The sequence below is a fragment of the Opisthocomus hoazin genome, chromosome 8, assembly GCF_030867145.1.
Source record: "Opisthocomus hoazin isolate bOpiHoa1 chromosome 8, bOpiHoa1.hap1, whole genome shotgun sequence".
Taxonomy (NCBI): domain Eukaryota; kingdom Metazoa; phylum Chordata; class Aves; order Opisthocomiformes; family Opisthocomidae; genus Opisthocomus; species Opisthocomus hoazin.
Window position 1 is genome coordinate 27,628,722 of NC_134421.1, and position 25,460 is coordinate 27,654,181.

At 37.9% G+C, this 25,460-nt stretch overlaps 1 protein-coding gene across 4 annotated transcripts in view; it reads right to left on the bottom strand.

The window, feature by feature from the left end:
* Positions 1-25,460, bottom strand: part of TMTC2 (transmembrane O-mannosyltransferase targeting cadherins 2) — a 269,970-nt gene that overhangs the window by 83,339 nt on the left and 161,171 nt on the right. For all 4 annotated transcript variants that reach the window (XM_075428534.1, XM_075428536.1, XM_075428535.1 and 1 more), the window contains exon 4: positions 8,500-8,614. In XM_075428534.1, the coding sequence (XP_075284649.1) occupies positions 8,500-8,614 (115 nt within the window). The remainder of the gene's footprint in view (positions 1-8,499; positions 8,615-25,460) is intronic.

Here is a 25,460-nt window from a genome sequence, read left to right on the forward strand (position 1 = left end):
TAGTAAATTTATCTAATTGCACAATCAACCAATTTAAAGTTTGTCACGCTTATTCCTATGCTTTCTTACACTGAAGGCATCTTTAAAAAGTTCAGAGTGCATCTGAAGCTGATTTGCATCTCACTGCCACTTTCTTTGTCTATAGCAAATACAGGCTGGGGGGAAAAAGTTTGTTCTGAATGACCAGTTCCTAGATGCAGAGGAAGAATGTCCCTCAGTGGGAGCTCACACCTTGCGGGCACTGCCGAGCCTCCCTCCCAGTGGCCAGGGCAGATGGCTGCATGAGCCAGGCGTGGATCTGTTCTTGACATGCCTTTCCCCTATTTTGTTTACACTTCAAAATGATAACTGCTCTTTGGAGCAGAGGAGAGGAGGAGTTGCCAGAAAGAGTACAAAAGCAGCGATAGAGTGCAAAGCTTGAACATAAGCCAGTGGAGGAGCATAGCAACTGGCACACGCTGAGTATGTATGTATCTTTTGTAGTTATAGATACACAAAGCCTTCCTTCTTCCTTACGCAAGGATGAATAAAGGAAAGCACGTCCTTGAAATAAGAATGCTTGATACAGCAGAGTAAGCTCAAGTGATAAGCTTGGATGAAGAGCTTAAAGCGTTTTATCACTTTTTGATAAACTTTCTATAGTCACTAAGAATACTAAGCTAAATAACCAAATAAGCATAACCCCAAAATATCCCTTGGCTCCTTTAACCTAGTAAGACAAGTACCGTGGAAGAATAAAGTTTATCTCTAGAAACACTTGAAGATGAAATTACTTGGAAAAGAAAAAGCTACTTAAACCATTGTGTGGGTTGATGGCCTTGCTGGACCGAAGAATTAACAGAAGGGAGCAGTTTGACTTGAACAATGAGCTTCGCTTATCTAAGTAAGGGTGATGGCCCCACCACTACACCTGGTGTGCGACTAAGAGTGCACAGCCAGATGTTGATTCAGATAAAAACAGAAGGACCCCCACCACCACAGGTACTACGCTCCCCGCCCCGAGGGCATGCCGAACTGCTGAGTCCCGCTTCTGAGGACACAACATGCCATGCCAAGAGCCAATTGACACACAATAATTGACTTAGTCCCACCTCGCCAAAGAATTAAAAAGTATAAAAATCGGCACTTGAAAGCCCTCTTTGGAGGAGGCGCCAAGCGAAAACCTTACCTGACGGATGGGTCAACGAGCCTGAACCTCTCTTCCCTTCCAGGAAGGGATGCCTTTTTGGTAAGAGTCGCGTTTCTGACTTTGTCAGATGTATCCCCGGGAACACATTATTAACTAAAGCGCTAAACTATGACTTTGAGCTCAATTTTCATAGACAGTGCATTTATCAACGTCAATCCCGCATCTGTGATACCTGTCACTTGAATAAATTACCTATTGCTTCAACTTTGCAAAACTGTTTCAGTGAAAGTCCCTGGGAGGGCTCTGACAGGCAAACGTTGACTGACAAGTTGCTACTTGCTTAACCCCTTAGACATAAACTGTTGACCGAGTCTGGGACTAGGAGTGAATCCAGCTGCACACAGGCTCCTCTCTGAGAAGGAGTTTAGAAAGCAAGGGGATTCACTCTGAACCTCGTGGCTCAATGGGAGGGCTTTCCCCTTGCCACCTCTCAGACTCCTTGAAACCCTTTAATGCAACACACAGGACACATAGTTATAAACTGACCATGAATTAATTTAGAATTAATTAGGAGAAAAACTAGCTATCACAGTAGCAAGATTCTGGAATGACCTTACAACAGGATTCTCTTTGCCTGCATGGCTTCTAGCTAATTTTACAGTGGAGTGTGAATCATTTATGAAATGGAGGATATGTGCTGACTGCTTGCAAGAGTAGCAGACTTCACCCAGTGACTTAGGAAGTGTCTCAAAATCCTTTGTCTCATAAGAAGGAAAATAAAAACAAAAAAAAAAACCATCCCAAAACAGAAGCAGGTCCTGGATATCTAGAAATGCCACACATCACTTCTATAGATAGAAATACCCATTTAAATACATGCAGGAAAACATTTCACCCAAATGAGATCTTTGCAATTGTCCTGAATTCTTTAAACTGCCAACTTCTACCTATCTTGCTTGACCAACAACTTGAAAAATATTCCTGTCTTCCGCCTCTGCCTTGGTTTTGGCCTAAAATCACTGAATACTAATGGCACAAAACTGTTGTTGGAGACTGAAAAGCAGTCACAAAACAAAGATGCAGTAGGCAGTCTACTGTTTTTCTCAAGTTACATATTAATTTCTTCCTAGTGTAATCCTATCAAAGCCAGCTGGTCTACTTACAAAGCAAACTCCTCTGTGACTAAAGCTGGCATAAATTGACTAAGTACAATACACAGGAACTGTAACAGTCATCAAGGTAAACATGTATCTTAGTAAAATACTTATAAACTTTCAGGCCAGGTACAATATTGAAATAGTTTAATCAATTTTGTTTACTGGTTGATAACAGCTAATACAGGGCCTGTTAGCTGTTATTTTGCCATGACTGCACTTCATCCATGCCTCAAGCTACATTCATCCCATTGATTTCAGGTGGGATTATCTACAAAGAACTATATTTACCTAAATGCTACACTGGCAAACAAAGAACGAAATGGAAGAAAAGCCTCTTATTCCCCACTCAGATGTGCCTCCAATCATGCAACTATAGAGGGATATGCTTTGCCTAAAGTAACTCTTTCATTGTCATTTGCAAATTAGTGGGTGGAAAGACAGGTATGGATGCTACTGCAGCCCCGTACATGAAACTATTAAGTCTAGTGTTTAATTAAGGTGGTTTTTTTTTTTAAAGCAGTTAAGCCATTTAACTACTCAAACCTGTGCTAGCCTTTTGTAAGAGTGTACAATCAGGTTTCATTATCAAGAAAGTTAGCCATTAAGGAACAGTACAAACAGGGAAAACATTTAATGTTTTCTAATAACATCCTGTTAGCAAATATGTAAATGGAACATAGATCCTACTTTTTAATCAGTAAGTACCCACACATACCCAGCAGGCATTAAGACAGAACGACCATTTCCTTTGCAGAACTCACTGAGCAGTTATACACAACCCAAATAGTTAAAAAAAAAAAAAAAAAGTAAACAATCGCCCCCCAAACCACCTCTAGTCTTTCAGATAGCACAGTCAAAACTGTCATGTTCTCCCAGTTCTAGGGAAGAGCTTTCCAAATGCAAGCAAACTGGTCAGCAAATATAGTCCTGCTCTTTTCTCTGTTACCAGGGCAGTTCAGCTGGGATCACTACAATTTCAGCACTGCATCAACTCGCACAACATCCGTTTCCTTGACACAAGGAGGTCTCCAATAGGGATGAGGAGTAGCACTGCCCCTGCCTTTCTTATTCTTCTGGATTCTGGGCAGCAGTGTGCCATGCCAGCAGACCTCAAACAAGATATCTATTCCCCTTCACGTGCCCCAGCAAGCAATGTAGGTTGAGAGTTGGATAGCGCCTCTTACAAGAGGGGCCTTTTACAACACTGAATGGCAATGTCTCCCAAGGTCTGACCATTCTTCTCCTAATTTTACAAAATGGACAAAGTTTACGTAAAGACTACGAACCATCACAATTTCAAATATTGATGCATGTAATGGAACAGCTAGGCCACTGAATCTGTTTCAGCTCCAATATTACTAACAAAAACATATACTTCATACGGGTCCTACAAGGAGTGCCACAACAGAGTTCTGCACTACAGGACACTACCGCTTACCAAAGTGACCTTTGGGTGCTACCGCAAAAGTGGGTCTCACAATACAGTAAGATTTTATTGAGACAGCCTTGGTTACAGTAAGACACAAATTTCAGCCGCTGTCTTTGACAGAGGAATAAGTAGCTGGTAAAGCAGAGATTAATTCCAGACTGGTTTGTAACAAGTTTGCATTCACAGCTGAGAAAAAATAATCAAGTACTTAGACAGCAGATGACACATCCTCACTGCTTTTTTAACTCTACATCCTGCATCACAAGAACTAGTGGGCTATCACGGAAGAGGAATCATAACCTTGACTCATTTCCTACTATGTGAAGTGGTGCAGCAACTGTGTCTGGGGCAGGTTCAAACACAGTTCAACATGGGTTAGTACATTAGCCTGCTTTTAGAGCTTTTCGTCTCTGATACCTCAGCAAAGGAGGTTTTTATGCCAGCACCCTGCAAAGGCACAAGCAGAGGGAACACAATTTTAGATGTTATATAGGCTAACAACCACTCATTATGCTCATATTGACTTTTAACTAAGGATGTGGAGTTAAACTTTGCATATAAAATACTTCTGCAATCCCAGACTTCACAGAATTAAAAATTCAGCTACTATTGAAGACTTTACCTAACAGAAATCTAAAAAGCTACATTTATTGACATAGTACCCTATGTTTGCCAAAGTAAAGTTTATGGAAATTCATACTTTGAACTTGTTTAAACAAATTAAATTATTTGCATAATAAACATGTATACACAGTCCTATATCACTAAAGATAAAATGAGATATTTTGGGAGAGAAGTGAAAGGATAGCTGTTTGGTAGAAATTTATCCTTTATAGGGCATTCTGTATGCCAAAAATACAACATTTAAAGTAATTATTAACATTTTAAAAGACATATTCAAAATTCATGCAAGATTGCGAACCCTTAAAATCAGCTGAGAAACTGAAGGTAATATAGATTACTGATATGGATGACAAAAGAATACGCTAAACAGAGCTAGGCCTAAATACAAGAGAAATAATGTATGTAAAACTGTCTTTTGACTGATAAGCAATTTATTTTAAGCCTTAATTAGAAGCAATTTGAAACAATACAAAAAACCCCACGAGATTTAGGTAACAATCCTAAGGCAACAAAGACCGAAAAGACAAAACAAACAAAAACCAGCTTGTATTTAATCTACTGAACATTGCCTAGCTTGGAAGGACAAATTACTGGTTTTCTACAGCTCTGTCCTTGGTACTTCACAGTTTTAAAATACATGGATTTCTCTGTTTGTTCGAAAAACAGGAATGGAAAGCGATCTCAGTGTATGATGATTTACTACCCTATGAAATCTAGCTGAAATCAGCAGTGTTACATATCTTTGAGAAGTTGGCTTTGAGATTTATTTGTAAAAAACTACCTGCAGTGCAGTCTCAAGATGTCAGAAGTTATTTATAGGAGGCCACTTTACATGTATTTTTAAAGTACAAACTACCTTATTAAAGTAATACTGTAACATATTCTCCATCTACAGTATAAAACAACAACTGAAATTCTTTCTGCACTGAAATTTCTATGAAAATCTCCAGTGCTTTCAAAGTTGATAGGAATTTACCCTCTGAGTTTTTCATGAGAGTTTCAGAAAACAAGCTTCCAAACAAGAATTCAAGCCCTTAGCTTGAGCTCGGGTTTCCTAAATTCCACGTCACAGATCCTATCTTCAAGACAGACTGGGTCACAAGCTATCCTGAGGTATAAACTATGCAGAAGTTTCACTTACACTTATTCGGACCCGAGAAAATGTCAACAGAACACATTTTAACCCATATCTAACGTAGTGATGAACGACCAACCCAATATTAACATTAGCAAGAGCTTTTTTCTCCCCCCCCCCCTTTTTTTTAAATACAAAAAAATTATATTATATTTTTTTTATGCTGATCTCTAAAAGTTTAGGAATTTATTTAAACTTACAGAATTGACATATTTGAACACTATAGGAAATGACATGCTCAGAATCAAACTTTCAAATGGAGATTATGTAATTATGTAATCTAAATGAATGCAGTTCAAATTGTCCTAAATTACAAAAGTAGCTGTTACACAGAGTCACAAGGTACAACAGTCAGAAAATGAAAATATACCACTGAAATCAGCTACTTATCCGATCTGTTAAATTCTCTAGATATTTAGTGCATTAATAGCCAACTGCTAAGCCAACGTCACATTTTAGTTTCTTGACAAAAAAGACAGATCATCAAACTCTTCTGTTTGATGTAGTGTCTCTGATTGTTATCCATTAAAAATTGTGAGTTAATCCTTAATAATTTGTTCCTCAGTCAGACAGTACTTTGAATTGTTATTGCTGTGCATGAACACTGGGTTGCATGTGCCAATTAATTTGTATCAAATACTGAGGCATAAGTGCTAAGAAACAATAAAGGGCATGTAAGACTACAATCTACTTAGGATATGTTATGGCCAAAATACAGTAATTAGAAATGACTGTATGGGTGCTTTTTTCTCTGAAGTTCTATTAAATGACTGTTTCAAAGGCACATACCAAAAATCAGAAACAGCAAACCTAACTGGCCTCTCGTAAGCACATATACGAGGCCTTTTTCCATTGCAGTAGATTTTTATAAAAGGCTCCCACAGAGCTGTATGATAACGATGGGCTGAACCTGTAAGGGAGAACTTCTAAGTTTATGCTTAAAATAACTGATTTGTTTGTGGTCTCGTAATATCAAAGCCTCTTCCCTTCACCACCTAGTTTTCATTCTGGATATGGAAGTATCCAACACAGGGAAAGACTACAAAACCAGGGAAAGACCACAAAACCAAGAAAACAGTGACTGATATTTCAATTTCTATCAAATAACTAATGATTTTATAAAGCTTCATTAAAAAAAAAGATTCTGTTGCATTCAAGACAGTAGTAGAAAGGTTAAGAACTAGAGATTTTTTTTTGCATATGCATACATACATATTATATAGCAAACACTTCCCTCTGAACACACTTCCTTTACTTGCACAGGTAAGGTAACTTCATGCCCTATATATTCCTTTTTCTCAATTTCCTTTTACTCAGATTCAGTAGAATTTAAAGAAATTTTTTATTCAGCAAAAATGAAGGTTTGTAGGCATATATTTTGTATATAAATGGAAAGCTTGAAGTTTATCAGCTTATTCTGAGAACAGCAGAACTACTAAAATCTGATTTCTTTTATGTCCCTGTCTTCATCACCCAGCTCCCTCTCCTCTTCTTACCCTAGTATTAACTTCAGTTTTCCTCTATGATATATTCAGTGAGTAAGGGACAAAAGTACTGTAAAGGCATACAAACAAATGTAATAGCAATAATTTTCATCCCCAAATTGAATGGTGTATGAGAAATTTAGGAGTATCAATCCTATCACTTGTTTTCCTACAATCTTATGCTGGTTCATAAGTTATTTTTTAAATGTAAGAAGAAGGAGTTTCTTCTTAAAAATATGCTTTTCACACTCTCAGTTGCCTAAGACAAAAATATTACATGCATATGTGTATGTGTGTAACTGTATGATTATTAAAAATACACATATTTTGAGATATGAGTTTGATTTTGGAAGAGAAATACTATCATTAATTTTCCTTACAGGTAATCATACTGGAAACTCAAAATAATTTAACGAAATGGTCAACTTATTTCTTGTCAAGCACGAAAAAAAGAACAACAACTCTATTATGGTAAACTTAATCTTCAGGTATTATAAATGACCTTTTTAAAGTAGACTTACAGGCAGAACATTATTCAGTTATTTATTAATTTAAAGAGGCTTAGTATTTGCATGTAGTTTTTGCACACATTGTTTCTCTCACATACACATTTTGCTGCTGCACACGGGATTTTATTCATACTACTATCTAATGAACGGCAGTCACCTGGATTTTGTTCTCCGCACACATCACGAAACAACAGTGCAGGGCTATCGAAGGTGGTCTCGCAGCAAAGCCCCGCTGTGGGGGCTGGGGCCAGGTGGAGACAGCAGGAGGGGAAGTAAGGGCAAGTGCCAACATGATGAGCGGTGCTGAGCAGGGAGCAGGCGAAACGCCCAGCCAGGACACCCAGAGAATCAGCCCCCTTCCCACCGGGTCACGCGGAATATCACGCTTCAGCTTAGCACGATGCCAGTTTCCGTGTTCGTGATTTGGTACTTTAATGAGTTAGGAAATCTTTTCCCTTGCTGCACAATTATTTTGATGCTTGTGGTACTTATTCTCTTACCCACCTACAACAGGATTCTAGTAATTAAACTTTCTTGAACCGATGATGCTCTTACAACAATCACAGAAGAAAAGTAATTTGTTATTTTAAGATTTTAGACCTCTGGAGCTAACTCAGGGGTATTGCCTTATGCTAGGAAGTGCTTACACCCACTCCCTCCACCAAGTGTTATTTGGACTTAAAAAAGAAATCCAAATAACACCTTCGTATTTTACCCAGAGTCAGAAACAGATGGAGTGCTACTGTTGTCAGCTCATCTGTCTGTGCTTTGCTCAGTGTGGGGGAATTTTTTCATGTCTTTTAAAGCAAACCGATTTGTAAGTTTACCTTCTCTGTACCCAATACGTGAACATAAGAAAATGTTGACCAAGAAAAGGTCCTGTCCACCCCATAGTTTAAGAAGCACAATTAATGAAACGACCATTACAAAGCAACAGCTAACATCATTTCCATTTTCAGAAAGTAAATCAATAGCTCCATTCATAACAGGTTTCACAGACAATCCAACTCCAGGAAAGCCACGCATACTTACAAATTATAAAGCATATCAGCCATGTTGCTGCGGTAGTACAAGGCATTTCTATAGGCGCTTTCAGCTTCAGAAATCTTGCTCTGGCTCTTGAGAACATTTCCAAGGTTACCCCATGCTGTCAAGAGGAGAAAACAGTATTCAGCAAGAGCTACAATCCAATTACACATGACAGAGTATCCAAGTATCAGGAAGTTCCTCAGGGAGACAAATCCCACAAAGAAACTATTTTCATGGAAGGGGAGGCTGGTTGGTTTTCTCCCTCACTTCTCTGGATCTCTGCATCTTACTGTGAGACTCACATTTTGTAGCGGTGATTTGCATACATTCTGCATACCTGTAGCTTTTGGGTGGGACAAGGATCTTTAAGAACCAAATAGGACATGTCTTTATGTTTTAGAAACTACTATAGCAAAGGCCGTTTTATTTTATATCACCCCTAAATAAAAATCTCCAGAGAGAAACGTGGAACTGGGGTATCTTTATAGTTTTGGCTTTTTTTTAAGCCTATATACTCTAAACAGCAAGAAATCTTCCCAAAGTAGACATAGCTCTCACTGAAGTATGACAAATGACACAGGAATTGAGAGAACGGTTAGGTAAGCAAGCAGGTTTAAAAGTATGCCATATGTATACAAACATACTACCCAAATCACTAAAGTGCGTTTTTCTACTTGGAAAACATGTGGTTCCTTTCCATACAATTTATTATGTTATACAACGTGCTTTTATATCCCGTCTATAAAGGACTTGGGGTAGAAAAATATTTAAGGCTCCACATATGTCCCCCTTTGCAGTTTTGTTGAGTGGCACAAAAATTGTACCTACAAAAGAAAGTGGAACTAATGTTTTATAAAAACACAGTCCATGTAACTCACAACGTAGAAAGCTAACATAATTGGTATTATAATTATAGCCTATGTGTATACACAAAAAAACACATTATGCTTATAAACACAAAGTTGCTTCATAAAACGGTTCTATTTTCACAAGGATTTTTTTTTTTTTAATGAACAAGAATAATGGAAGGATGATGCGTGTCCTTTCCACCAAACACACAATATATGACAAACTACCCTTCCCTCCAGATTCAAGTAGTAGTTAAACTCTGCTTCTTCAGTTACTCATGCCCTTTTTTTACAGGAATTTGTATCAGTCCCAAATAATGCAAACTTTCAATATAATTTTAACATAACACTGCTAAATAATTTGATAACTATTTCAGATACGTGGTTTTTTTCCTTGGAAAGTGCATTGCTTTCAAGTTGCTGTGGTTTGCCACAGAAGCATCCTGCCACAGGGATAGAAAGAGCACCACATTTTCCTCTCAGCAGAATTAACTAATGATTGCTGGGAAAAAAAAATGATGGAATCCTTCAAGGGTTCACAAAAATACAGTCATCCAACAGTGCACAACACATTTTATAAAAACAAAGAAAAAAGTGACAATATTTCCATGGGAAAAGCAGCTATCACTTCTGTGAGTCACTTCTTTTTAGTCTAGCATTTTATAAGATAAGAAATAATTCAAAAGTTTTCACTAGACTGACAAAAGTCACAAAAATATTCCATCATTCCGTTGAATGAAATAAAGCTGCTAAAAATATTCTCAGATTGACTCAATTTTTACAATCTTTTCTAGCATATATGCAGAATTCTGAATTTATCTCCCCATTACTGCTACTATTCTTTTTTTTACATGTAGAAAACACTTTGGAAGCACTGATTAAGGTGACTAGCTAGCTTGAAAGCATTACAACTTATAAGAAAAACACAGACTTTTTTTTTAAACTCATTTGTGAAAACACACTCTGATGTTGCTTCTACAGTACCTGACCATCCAATTTCCCATAGCTGTATGTTCCATATAATCTGAAGCTACTTTTATTTTCCCTCTAGTCTCCTACAACAGAGCATTACATCAAATGACCCTTTGGACTACTAATAATAATTTCGTGCTATACAGCTACTTGGTCCCAACCACTCTGAAGCTCAGTAAATGAAAAGATGTATAGAAGAATGATTCAGTTCATCTTTTCATCTGAGACTGGAAAAACCCTGTTAACACTGTTAAATGTAATAGTTTCTCCTCTAGACTTCATTTCATGCCGTATGCTCTGTCATTTAACTGAGTTAACACATTTCTTAAGGTAATACCTTATTTTACATTCTGCAAAATAATGTGTCAAATTTTTAATATCAATCAATATTTAACCTGTATTATTTCATTTTAAATGTACTCCATTTAGACTTTTGTCTAAACTTGTAAAACTCTGAATGATTAACGTAATGTGATATATTAGAATAAGTGACAGTAGCCGAAAATAGCAAACATAAAACATGATAATCTCATAATTTATCATGAAAAGAAACACAAAAACCAAGGTGTTTTTACTTCCCCAAACTATAAAAGCTTGGTATAAATCTTCATGTCTATTTAAATACAAAATTAGTTAGATCAATGACCTAGTTCTGGCTGGAGACGAAGCTACATGGAACATTTTGTAGAATAAATGCTAACTTGCAGAGATCATACTCACGGCCCTAGAAGTTACGAACAGCTATTATCTGCAGCAACTACCTCTACTTGGCGATTGGTATATGAGGGAGAGGAAAAGAGGCTACATCAGCTACTCAAGGAACTTCACTGCTTTTTTGTTTTGAGTAGTGCAACTAACCTTAGCAAAAACAAAGAATTTCAACTATTTACTATATCTCTGGCATCCAGTTTCTCAATCCATATTTCAAGACAAATTTCTCCTGCAAAAGTGCAATAACACCAGTTCAACTATGTGCACATTCAGAAATAGAAATAAAATTATACCTGCTCATGAAGCCACATCCCTATTAAAAACATACTCAATGACTCCAACTAAATTTCAGCACTCAACTATTTTCCATCTGTACATGGTGAGAAATTAAAAATTACTATTCTCAAAAGAAACTAGGTTAGTAATTCTAGAATTTAGAATGGATTTTTATTCCACTTGTTTTTATATATATTTTTGATATAAATTTGTAGTATCTGAAATTGCAAAAGGGAACATTTAACGTTCAGAAGATGCTAAAGTGTATATATATACACCACAATTTAACTTTTAATTACAAATTCAGTTTTTTCCCTATTGGAGTCCCTATTCAGCACAAGAGAAAAAGCAAGCTGTGAATGAAACAGCTTTGCAATATTTACTTTTTGCCTGCTGCTTAATTCCCTGCACACCAACTAAAAGACCAAAATAGTCCCAGGTCTTTTAGAAATAATACTCCATCATAGTATGGGAACAAAGGTAACATTCACATATCTCACCTACGAAAGAGTCAGTCCATTCAAACTTTACTTCATCACATACTTTTCCACAGATCATACTCAATATAAACGGACATATTAAAATTTAAAACTCCGTTTCATCATCTTGTATTCTAAGCCACCAATGAACTGAAAAATCTCCTAATACTTGAGACTTCCTATACTAGTTACATCTCTTTGCAGTAAAATGGAACATTTTAAAGCTTTGTTGTTGTGGTTTTTAAATAAATAGTGGGAAAAAATATGCAGCACTATGTAGGAAAATAAACTGCTTAAGTGTTGTCATTTTGGTCATCTCAAACTAGATTTCTATTAGACTTTAAAGATGACATTTATGCCACCTTGTAGTGAGAGTAGGTCAAGTTCTCAGGCATTTAATTGCCTTCAAAATGAAAACAAATATGACAAATTTCAGCTTCAAATTTGACATGATTAAATTCTGAACAATCTCATAGAAACTGAGGATTAAGATTTAACAAGCTTAAAAAAATACCGGGTTGGCATTTTAAAGCTTCTCTAAGCACCTTCATTCTGGAAGAGAGAAAGACAAACAACAGTGAAGCACGAACAACATTGTCCAATCTAATCTGCCTGGATTTAAGAAGTATCTCCTACTAAAGGGAACAGTCGAACTTTCAGCTTGCAATTGAATTATGAAAACAAAAGAGAAACAGAAATGAATGTGTGCAAATATCTTCATTCAAATAAGTCTCCTTCTTTCTACTGAATCAGGGATTATGCTATGCTATAAGTTTCAGAAGAAAGCACATTACTTGATCCAATAGTTTGCTTTAAAAAAATCACAATTCATCAACAAAGATAACCCAAAGTATTAAAGGATCCTCCTTCCTACCCATCACCCCTATATAATCCATGCAAAATAAGATAATAATAAAATCTGTTCGTAAATTCACAATCTATTAACATAACTATTGCCCAAACACCACTGCTGAAACAAGGAGGAAAAGATATCCAAACAAAACTCTCTATTAAATCACTGAAATACAACCCGGTAAACTTTTAAAAACAATATAGCAAAGAAAAGGAAAATGCTGTCTTTCCCACTGTGTCATGCCAGGGGGCTAACACTGCCTTTTGTAAACCTTACTAGGAGCAAACATACTTGAAAACTGATGAAATAAAAAGTAGGCCTCAAACACAAAAAAAATTATGTATGACATTCACACTTCACATCAACTGATTACTGAAGTTTTGTAATACTGTTCTCACCTTAAACTACCAGACTTATTCACAAAATAAAACTTAAAAGACATATTGATGAACGCAGCAAAAAGTGTGAACGAGACTACTACTTGAGTGAAACAAACTACTTGAACAAAGACTGAAGTATCTGGGGAACGGCCAAGTCATCCATAATCAACTTGTCAGCACTTCCAAACTAGCAACCTGACTTCACAGAAAAACGTACATCAAGGCAAGAAAACTTCTATGGAGCTTTACAGATATTTGTGCATTATTACTATTCTTTAGCTTGTGAAATTAATAATGGCAGTCCCAGGCTGCGTCCCGTCACTTTACAATCCTCTGCATTTCTCCGGACTCACCTATGAAAAAGAAGTGAATACATAAAAATTACCATCTCTATTTTTGCACAGACAGAGTTTAGGGATACAAAAGATGCTAGTCCTGGTCCAGAAAGAAAGCCTCCTTTTTTTCTTTTATTGCAATGACATCTGTTTTTTGAGAGTTCTGCAAGACGTCTGTTAGTCTATTATCACAATTGCACTTATGCAACACACATACGTTATGCAACAGTCATGAAAAAGAAACTCCTGGACAACATTTATGAGAAGGGACACTAACACAAGAATCTCGGTACAGCGGGAATTCAGAAACTGAATCTTTGATTATAAAAAAGCACTAGCAGAGCAGAAAATCTGAATCTGATATTTGAACAAGCAACCATTTCAAAACTGTAACAATTTATTTAGCTATGTAAATATTTGCATGATCACATTACAGAGGGGGACAGCGTAAGTAATTTAATTTTTTTAAAAAGTATCTGTCCTGCTTCAACGTAGAAAAAAAGTTTCTAAATTCCTTTAATGTTCAGCTTCACTAGAGAAACAGCATTTGCCTTTTTTCATTAATTCTGAATAGTACTGATCTCTGTCCTCCCTTTTGGAAAGCAAGCCTAACTCCCAAATGTGGCAAAGGACAAGAGAGTGGAGAAAGTATAACCAAGAACTTAACAACCAACCCACTTGTGTAAAACCCTTTAAAGAGCAAAGATGTCTAATTTTGAAAAATATTCCACAATTCCAAACTACATGAAAAGGGGACAAGAAAAAGTATTTCTGAGTCGAACTCCTAAAGGAGTTAAATAAAATAGGCTTTTACTGACAGGCTTTTGAAGAACATTTTACATTTCCTCCCTCTCCAAATAAAAGAATGGGAGGAGGTAGACAACATTGTACCTCTGCCAGTAATGGGAGTGGAAAGAGAACCATGGTGATAATCAACACAGTTATCAACACTTTAGAGGTGCTTTTACCTTTACTTTGTAAAAGTAATGTTGATTGATATCAAAACATGCCACATCAGGTGGCTGAAAGCCATGCCTTGCCCTATATGGAGCATTGGACCACTGCTAAGGTTACAGACTATTAAAAAATTAGAGAATTTTGTGAAACACTGCTGACAGCAGAGGATGACTCAGTAAAAATACACTAATGTAGTATTTGGCTTGCATAGAAAAAGAATTTATTTTTCTTACATTCTTCAAGTTTCTACCTTTAAAACAGACACGTTCCTGTCATTAGATTCAGATCCCTCCTGCTGAATACAGGTGCTAAAGTGGGAATTAAAAGACGTATACTCTGTTCGTAGTTCTGTTGCTGATCTGTTGTTCAGGAGGCTTCACCTCTTGATGCCTTTCTATTCGTACACTTGACATTTGTTACTCATTCATTAATTTGAAGTTTTTTCTGCAAAGGATTGTATCTCACTACGGGTTTGCACCGTGTCTACTGTAACAATGCGGCTAGACACTGATGGAACATAAATGCATGATAACCATGGGAGTAATGAAGTAAAGGAAGAAGAGGAAGTGTAGCTGTAACACAGAAAAGAGATGTAAGGAACATTTCCCCATATAATCAGTGTTCTCCAAAAATGAGGGCTGAGAAAATGAAGTTACTTACAGTTTAGACACTGTGGGAACATCATTATTTGTGCATGCATTTTATATTTTGATCTATGTTCTTAACTTCTGTTAAAGGACCATCCTTCCTAAAACACATTTGGGAGCAGATAAAGCTTGCATTTTGTTAAAATAAAATTCAAAAAGAAAATAAAAAAGCTGTGAAATCTGACAGTCCTTTGAGTCTTTTGACAATTTCTGAGCATGGTCTACTTCATGAGAAGTAAGTAGAAACATTAAGACCAACTTTTGTAAATGGAAAATTCACGCTACTGAGAGAAAAAAAAAAAAAGGCTGAGATTTGTAACAGAGGTCAACAAGTTTCCAATATCCAAATATTCCAGATATCCTTTGCTGGGTACTGCATGAAGAAAGAGCACAGCAATAGTTATATCATTCCCATTTGAAAGGTTATAACCATAGTTATAAAAAAGAACACCTTTTCCTCCTTGTCGAAAGGTTAGACTCATCAGCAGCTTATGGCTTTTTCCTTTCAAGGGTACTACTTGACAAAGCAGAATGGTGCTCCAGTCTTTAGCATTCACATTTCATCAGGCAATCACTTTGTTCAAGAGGGAAAAAGAATTTCACGAACAGAGGCACGATAGGTTCCCCCAGTAAAATTCCTGAAAGCTCAGTTGCACACTCAAAAAAAGGCAATGAAGAGAGCTCAGCATTTGAAATAGAATCATAGAATGGTTTGGGCTAGAAGGGACCTCATAGATCATCTAGTTCCAACCCTACTGCCATGGGCAGGGACACCTTTCACTAGACCAGGTTGCTCAAAGCCCCATCCAACCTGGCCTTCAGCACTGCTAGGGAGGGGGCATCCACAGCTTCTCTGGGCAACCTGCTCCAGTGCCTCACCACCTTCATAGTAAAGAATTTCTTTCTTAGGTCTAATATAAATCTATGTTCTTTCAGCTTGAAGCCATTACCCCTTCTCCTGTCACTCCATGAGCTTGTATAAAGTCCCTCTCCAGCTTTCTTGTAGGCCCCCTTCAGGTACTGGCAGGCTGCTATAAGATCTCCCCGCAGCCTTCTCTTCCCCAGGCTGAATAGCCCCAACTCTCTCAGCCTTTGCTCATAGGTGAGGCGTTCCAGCCCTCAGATCATTTTTGTGGCCCTCCTCTGGACATGCTCCATGCCTTTCTTGTGCTGAGGTCTCCGGCGTTGGACTCAGGACTCCAGGTGAGGTCTCACCAGAGTGCAGTTGAGGAGCAGAATCACCTCCCTCACCCTGCTGGCCGTGCTTCTTTCGATGCAGCCCAGGATATAGTTGGCCTTCTGGGCTGCAAGGACACATTGCTGGGTCATGTTGAGCTCCTCATCAACCAGTATAATTTTTCTACAATACAGATCCACTGTCTCCCACAAAGATACTCAGAACGTCAATTAGATAATGTTTGTTAAGTGGCTTGAGAACAGAAAAGATCGTGCAAATGCTAAACGTTACTACTTTGAAAGTGGAACCAGTTTTGTGTAAATTCTGCATTATGATTTATACATGGTATTTACATTTTTCCTATTATTCCAATGAAGTAATGAATTTTTTTTTCAAAATACATCATGAATCCATTCATATCATTTGCAATAATTTGCAACCTCTAAAAATTTCACTTGTTAACTGACATATTTTCATCAAGTTACCTCGTTTTGCTACCTCAGAAAAAGTGACCTGTTTCTTGTTTCCTAAAGGGATAAGTAATTTCTATATACCCATAATTTATGAGTTTAATCTACTTTATACTTTGATTTTTTTTTATTCTTGTCTTTATTAAGAGTGTTATTTATATCGTTTGTTCAACACTTCATCTGCTGATCAATTCCAGAGCTTTTGGAATGACAGCAGGTGAAAGAAAAACATAACTGAAAACTATGCAGAGCTCTGAAAGCCATCCAACACCATGTCAGCATAGGTACTGAACCAAGAGACTTTTGGCAGGCAATGCTTCAGTTTTGTTCCTTAGTTTTGAAACCCTGATGCAAGCGGGTATGAATGCATGACACGCTCTACTACACTCAGCATCACTGCCTGATATACCCGCTCCACTTGCTGTTTTACAGAAAATTAACTTTTCCTCCCCAAAGGATAGTGCAGTGGCTCTGTCAGCTCAATGAACCTGAGAGATGAGACTGAGCAGCTGGTAAAGTGTTCTTAGGCTTCGCCATTTACCCTGCTTAGTCTAGAGTATGGCCTCCTCGTTCTGCCTAGGGCATACTTGCAGATTTTGGTAATCCAGTTAGCTGTAAAGAACCTGATCTCATGTGTGAGGTTTCCACAATCTGACTGAATAGTAAATATCCCATTAACAGAGTCTTCAGTGAGCACCCAGAATAAAGCAAGCAAACAAAGAAAAATGATAGGTATATTCACATAATTCTGCTAGACACCCTGATTCACTACACGACAGACTACTGTATGAAGAAATTCTCTCCAGTATCTTCGTTTGAGGTGCCACAGCATCAGATAACACTTCCTCACTGTTTGTAGTTATGTATCAACAATGTAAAATATTTTCAGGGTAATATTATAGAAACTCTTAACAGCATAGCCCTCGCTCAGTATTAGCCAAGAGACAAGATCAGGAACAAACATGCTTCCTAACCACTTGCCTCTCAGATGGAGGTACCATCCCACATCCCCAGGAGCTGCCCCAGTGCAGCCAGTGTGCTACATGGACAGTCCCTCCACTTCTCTCACAGGAGAAAACCATACTCCAGCCAAAGCTGACCTGTAAACCCGATTCAGCCCATAAACCCAGTGCTCATACTGCAGAACCTCTAAAAAGATTCAAACCAGAAATCACCACCTCACTGCAACTTTGTAGGTGTCCTTTATAAATAAACAAACAAATAATCACAACAGCAACACACATGTTGTTTAGTATATGTCCTCCCATTTTCCAATCTTTGTACAATTCAGTTTTGTTTATGTTGCAGCTCTGATGAAGGTGTTCTGATTAAGCTGAAACTACTGCAAGATCACAGACTTGTTGACAACACACCAGTTTTCTACCTCCCAAGCTGTGCTGGCACACCCCAACGCATCAGGAAATAGCTTTTAATCTGACAGAAAGGTAATAACAAAAGACTGATAAACATAGATTATATTTTCTTTCAATGGAAATCCCGTTGCCAAAGGCGGTAACTGCTGGAGGTTACTTCAGGGCAGTGTTTCATGACACAGCGGCCCTGGCAGAATTATTTTAAGGAATTCCTGCACCTACCACCCTCCAGGCCATCCACTTCTGCCACCCCGTCCTTTATGCTAAAATTATCACTTACGTCCCGAGTAGTGAACTGTAAGATGGACTCCTACAGAAATGGAAGGGTGCACTTAACCAACTGAAATGACAGCCCTGGTCCTCATAGCTAAAAAGCAGATGGATGGTGTTGGCAGCTTTCCAGGAGAGGGAAACGGAGCGGACAGCGTCCTGGAAAGGTGCCAGAGAGCGGGAGATCAGCGCGAGGGTTTGTCAAACCAAGAGAACTGTCAGAGTGCTCAAGCGACTTATGGCAGGCTTGGAAAAGGCAAATCAGTGCATATCCAGGAAGGAGGCTTTTTATGACACTAAGTTGTATGGTTTTGTTTGTTTTGTTTTGAATCAGTTATTAAGGCAAGACAGAGTCTGTGAAGCTTTGCCAGCCAATACATATCCACACTGGTATGGAAATACAGGTGTCAGGGAAGAAGGTGGCTCATAAAATGACTTTCTCCATCTCTTGCCAGCAGTGAAACTGAATACACTAAAATTATTAACTAGCATCCTAAATAGTTCATATTCCAAATATCTTCTGTGTTCTAAGAACTGAAAGAACAGTTCAGTGTGCTAGAGCATCCAAGCAAAGAGAGGGAAAGGACAGGACTCAGTCCCTCTATTTTGTGATCTTTTCTGTAATTTAAAATGAAACTATATGGAAAACTTTTGTACATACTGTAATTGCATCAGCCATCATTTAATTTTTGCATGTGTGAGGGCTGGCAATGATGACAGTCCAAGCTTGAATGTTAATAAAACTCCCTGTTACTAAGGAAGGGTATTAGAAATTTTAATAAAACACTCGTATTTATTGATCTACACTGGGATTTTACACTGCCAGAAGAGGTATAAAGAGGAATGTGTGTAAATTGCTGTCCTGTCTACATTAAAGGTTGTTTTCTCTACCATATTTATGTAATGAGACCTCAGTGTGTACTGGTATGAAATCCATTATGGATAGGAAAATGAAGACATGCAACCATTGGTGATCCCATTATGTACAGAAAAATTTTTCACAATTGACATATTTTGCAAAAAAGGTAAAATAATGAAACAATTGGATGACTATCTAATACATTTAAAGAAATATGCTCAGCTTGAGAACCAACCCAGATAATCTCATTTTCCTCTAATTAACAGTAACTCCTTCTCTCTGAAAAGAAAAGGCTACTTCCATAGAACACATGAATATGGACTGAAGGCCTGACATTTAATCAAACTGGAAAAGAAAATCTATCACATTCTGGCAAAGAAAATACCAAAATTAATCCATTTAATTTGATATGCTACAAAAGAAACATCCTTCCAAAGCTAATCCCTCCTTGACCAGGGGTGGGGTTTTTTGCACTGTTGTTTTTAGCACAGATGAGTTTGTTGAATGATTTTTCAGAGCACCTCTAGGAAGACTAGGGAAGAAATAACAATCTGATGAGTCCATGTCTCAAAACAGATTAATAGAGTCCATGTCTCAAAATTGTTTATTTCTTTACATTCTTAGCATACGCAAAGAGGAAAAAACTCTAAGTAGTACTTAATAACAGATTCTCTTCCTATCCCCCTGCTATTTAGGATTCACAGATTAGAGATGCTGTTGGACTACACTCAAGGACAAAAGAAGAAAATAGCATCCTTGTTTCCAGTCCTCTCTCTATATAAAGGAAGAATAACAGGCTTTCTGGTATCCTGCTGAAGGAGAAGCAGACATCCCACAGTGACTTGGGTTTCTGAGGAAATTACAGTACTACTGAAGAACTGAAAGAGAGAAAACTGTCACTGGAGAATAAATTCAGAGTTTTAACTGAAGTGTAAACCACTTTCTTTCAGCTCTGCAACATATTTAGCATAACCAGACTGTTTTGCTGAGGCTGGGCTGCCTGCGGGATATTCAGATGCTCTAGATAACTATGGCTGTTTCCCAAACAACTTACTAATGGCCATTCCTTCTACACTTTCTGACCATCCAAGGCAGCAGTACCACCCATTTAGAGAGCCCTACTCTATTTTCAGAGATTAGCCTTTTTATTTAACTTTCAACAATTCTGTGTGGTTCACTTACTAGTGAAGCTTTCTCTTTTAAAGCTGTTACTGAGTGGCAGATCAAAAAAGTATTTCCTATTTATTTCAAGAACTCTGAAGCATCCTGTACAACATTTAGCCTCCAAATTCTGTCCTTTTTGTTGTGAGCAAAACACCAAATTTACCACCTTTGAATTTTTTACTTATATAAGATCATTTCATTATCAGGTGCATTTCCCCGTACAGTTGCTCTTACTAGGGTTATTACTGATGATTGGAAACGTTTTTACAACACTAACTGAAGCTATACTATCCTTACAGTAATTTCTTCTTTAAAAAAAAGCCAAACTTAAATTTTTGACCAAAGTTGAAAATAATAATAGAAGTCAAGTAAAATATCCATGCAACATTTAGTCAAAAGATTATGTACCAGAAAGTTCTGGTGAAGATGTTGGGAAGATTGACGACTAGTTGGTGCTATGATTCTTTGACTATTATTTCTTAAAAAGTTGACTTAAAAGTATATCAAGAATCACCATAATGACTATGTATCCTGATATTTATTCAGCATCTAGCTTAGTAGGGGTATTATACTGTCATAAATGTGGAGAGGTTTTAATACAATTAGTCAAAAAAAGGTTATTAAAAGAGCCAAAGTCTAATGAAAATAGGTAGTAAAGTTGCACTAGAGGGAAAAATTAAGATTAAAGTGGCTTGTTCAAAGGCTAAAGAAGAGCTCATCAGCAAACCTAAAACAAACTAGTGAATACCTAATTCCAGATGCTATGCTCGTATCACTGATATTTCTTAAGAGTGATAATATGCAAAACTTTTATGCATAATTATTAGCAGGTTTTATATTCTTAAAATCTGCTGGTTTATAGCAACCTGTGCCCTGAAATTGCTTTCTCTCCTAAGCCTTGTTTTTCAAAAACAGCATTTTCCATTCACTGTAATGTTATCTGAGTCAGACCTTTACCATTTTTACAGTGATTTTACTATTATTGAAGTCAAATGAACCAAAGGAGCAAGAAATAATTACTGAGCAGTGATACTTTGGGCTACTTGCCCAAAGATGAGTTGGAGTTTTACTGTCAAGTTGCGTACAAAAAAATGAATATATGCATTAAAACACTGAAAAGCAATCCCAAATGCTCGAAGTATTTTTAAAAGCCCAGTGTGGTATTTGTTAACATACACACTACTATCTAGCAGGCAAAAATCAAGTGGTGAACAACTAGCCGTGTGCCACAGCTATTGAAAACAAAGCTCTAAAGTTACTACAAGAGGACCCAGCTTCTTGTCAGCAAAATGTAAAGTCTTAATAATAAACATATTCGAAGAATGCCGTACCATAAAATAGTTGTTCTCCTTTTGTGTCCAGTCATCACTAGTGACACAAAAATATTATCAGTCATGGAAAACAGTGGTTTATCACCTCCTTTTTGTTTGAGGGAAATACGGCTTCTTTACCTAGCTTACTAAAAGGTATTATAACTACTTTTTATCATTGCACTATTAAGTTGGTATTTTTATTGTCTGCTGAAGAAGGCACCTCTTACTGACAGCTACCATTAGCAAAGAATCATTTTCTGAAGAGTAGATAAGGATAACAGCAGCCAGCTGCTGAACCAGGTGGAAACAGCTTCTAGTATTTACTTCTATCCAATTGCACAGAACTAGAGCATACTATCTCTACAACGACAAGGCATGATTATTTTCTTCCCCCCCCTCCCCAAAAAAAAAAATCAGAGGAGCAGCTTTTGGGTGAAAACAAATTTGGGTACCTTTTTAACAATAACAAATTTATGTAAATGGAACAAAACTAACTCACATTACTTTTTTTCCCCCCCTACACTAACACATAAACCAGTTCATATGGCAAATACATTTGCTTGCTGCCCTACCAATGGTAAAATAAAGAGGAAATTACCACTACAAGCTTTTCAACATGGACAGAAAAAATGAAATTTGGTGTTTGAAAAAATAATAAAAACAAAGAGTATATTTTTTTTTATGTAGTTCAGACCAAAAGGCAAGTATTATGTTACACAGATGAGTCCTAAACGCTAAATTCAGCTTTAAGAATTTCTTCAATTCTATTTAGCAGATGGTATTAGCAAAGTAAACACTAAACTAATTACACAGAATTACAAGAAAACTATAAATGTAACAAAAATGCAATTGCTACTTTTTTAAGGTTGTTCACATGAGCATATACTCCAGACATTGGCATTCAACTAAGATGCTTCACAGTCTGAACTTCTTGTTTGTATCAGGACTTTCATACATGCATAAAAAAGCAGTCCTTACCAATCCTACGCTAAAGTGATGATGCAGAAAAAAAGAGTACGGAAAACAACAACAAAAAAAAGAGATGAAAAAGAAAAAAGGTAATTATCTACCAAGTTCCATGGAGTAAAACTGATCAAGGCTGAATGCTATATGAAAAGTGCCAAAAAACCCAAAGGAAATTCTGTCAAACTTCTACAGGCACAAATACAGTAGGATGAGGTAGGAAGATCTCATAACCCTGTTGCAAAACGTAAAAAAAAGAAAAGTAGGACGGGGAAAAGGAACATTGTGGTCCAGAAGAGCATTTCAGTATTAGAATATGCATACAAACTGGGAGTAGGAGGAAGAGTGGAAATATAGAACTGACTCTCTATATCAGTATGGAACAACTTACATATTCTTCTCTATCAACACCATGTCTTGGTCTTCTTGCTGCGCACTGAGAACAACAGGGTAATCAATGTAAGAAGCAATATGCTACAAACAGGATTTTTAACTCACAGTAGGACTATAAAAGGTATTATTTTAAACCACAGATGATCAGAATGATTTTGCCAGAAAGATTTTTTGATTTTAGTCTTAGTGTCAATCACCTATCAGGAACATCTAAGTAATTTAACTCCAACAGCAGAGTTTATCTGAACCAAGAGACTCAACCCTCTCACCCCAACTTTGTCTTCATGTAAGAGATAGTAAGGAATTTTTAGATTTTTTTTTCCATGCAGAACTGATTCAGGAAAGGACTGAAGTACATATTCAAGTCTTACTGACCTGCTCTAGATGCAAAGGTATCACATTTTGTTAACACTGCTACGTGATGGAACGAGAACAAACATCTGAGCCGCATGCAGAACTGGTTCTGAAGCCAAACGCTGTAATACCAACTTCATTGGGTCCCACATGCAAGACAGAACTTATCAGACTCTGTGTAGTGCCACAGTAATGTGGTACTGCCACTTCTGGAAGCAGCCTGGTATCTGTTTCCTGCTGTACATTCCACTGCAAAAACAGTAACCACACACATAAATTTAGGAAGTCTTGAAAGTGTGGTTAAAGTTAAGCACCCACTTGCTGAAGCAGGTCAACTATTTCCAGGATCTTCAAAGCTTATTTACAAATGCCACGGCAAACACCAGGAGACTAAAATTTCATCAGTAAATATCCTGGGGTGCATTAGGAGGAGTGTGGCCAGTAGGTCGAGGGAGGTTCTCCTCCCCCTCTACACTGCCCTAGTGAGGCCTCATCTGGAGTACTCTGTCCAGTTCTGGGCTCCCCAGTTCAAGAAAGATGAAGAGCTACTGGAGAGAGTCCAGCGGAGGGCTATGAGGATGACGAGGGGACTGGAGCATCTCTCCTACGAGGAGAGGCTGAGGGAGCTGGGCTTGTTCAGCCTGAAGAAGAGAAGGCTGAGAGGGGACCTTATAAATGCTTATAAATATCTCAAGGGTGGGTGTCAGGAGGATGGGGCCAAACTCTTTTCAGCGGTGCCCAGCGACAGGACAAGGGGCAATGGGCACAAACTGAAACACAGGAAGTTCCGTCTGAACATGAGGAAGAACTTCTTCCCTCTGAGGGTGACGGAGCACTGGAACAGGCTGCCTAGGGAGGCTGTGGATTCTCCTTCTGTGGAGATATTCAAGACCAGCCTGGACAAGGTCCTGTGCAGCCTGCTGTAGGTGACCCTGCTTCAGCAGAGGGTTTGGACTAGATGACCCAGAGAGGTCCCTTCCAACCCCTATCATTCTGTGATTCTGTGATTAACAGTCTAAGCCTCTCTCATATTTTCTACTTCTTTAATCAGTGTCTATAACCACACAGCAAACATATCTGAACACCAAAGATCATTATGATGTGGACTGCAAGGTACCAAATGGCCTGAAGGAAAAAGTTTATGCTTTTTGAAGTCTACGTTTTTGTAGTAGAGAGAAAACTAGAGATAACAAGGCATAATGAGAACAATTATTTTGTGTGTTATTACAATTTTATATTAAATATGAGATAATCATCACCACAGAATGACTCTCAGTCTAACTGAAAAAGATATGACAGCTACTACCCATTTTAAAGTTTTTTGGGGTTTTTTGCGTTTTGGGAGGCTTCTTTCACTACAGAAGAACACTCAAATAATGTGAGCTGTTTTACATCAGTCGAGCTGCTCATTAAGTTGAAGGCAGCACAGAGAAATACTTGCACCTTTCCCTCCCTGGTGCCAAAATGTATACAGCCACTTCAGCATCCATAAACTACATGAATCTATCTTGCCTATTTGTCCCATCAAGTGCTGACAAACTGTAATGAGGCAAGCCTCAGATCACTTCAAAGATATTTGAAATACTAGTCATAGCAAAAACAGCAGAGGAACAAGCCTGGCAGCAGATGCAGCTCAGGCAGCCCGGGCCCTCATTATGACTCCACCAGCCAAGGAGGCAGCCAGGAAAGCCGGCACTTGCACAGTGGCTCGCAGGCAGCATCACCAGCTTCTACTCACTTGACTCTCCCATGGTGTATTACGGGATTCTTTGCGAGACGAGCCATGCACCGTGCTTTTGGATATTTTCTCCATGTTGTCAGTGATTGACAAGGCCAGCCTGGAGAAATGTGAATTGCAGAAAGGCTGTGGCTGCCTGCAGGGATAGGGGCTTTCTTACCTGAGGCAGAACACTACTTCTCTGCCTGCAAGGTGCCCGTGAAGGGACCAGAAGAAAGCATTGATGAGGCGCTTATCAACCATTTCTCCACTGAGAATCGAAGATGGAGAAGCCGCTGAACAAGTTTGCCTGAAAGTCCCACAGCAGCGGAGATTATATTCCCACGCATACTACAACGCGAAGGACCTGATTATAAACCATCACCATGTGAGATAACTCCATTTCCAAAGCAGTTCAGTTGCATTAGTACACAACCGCACCTGTGCTCACAG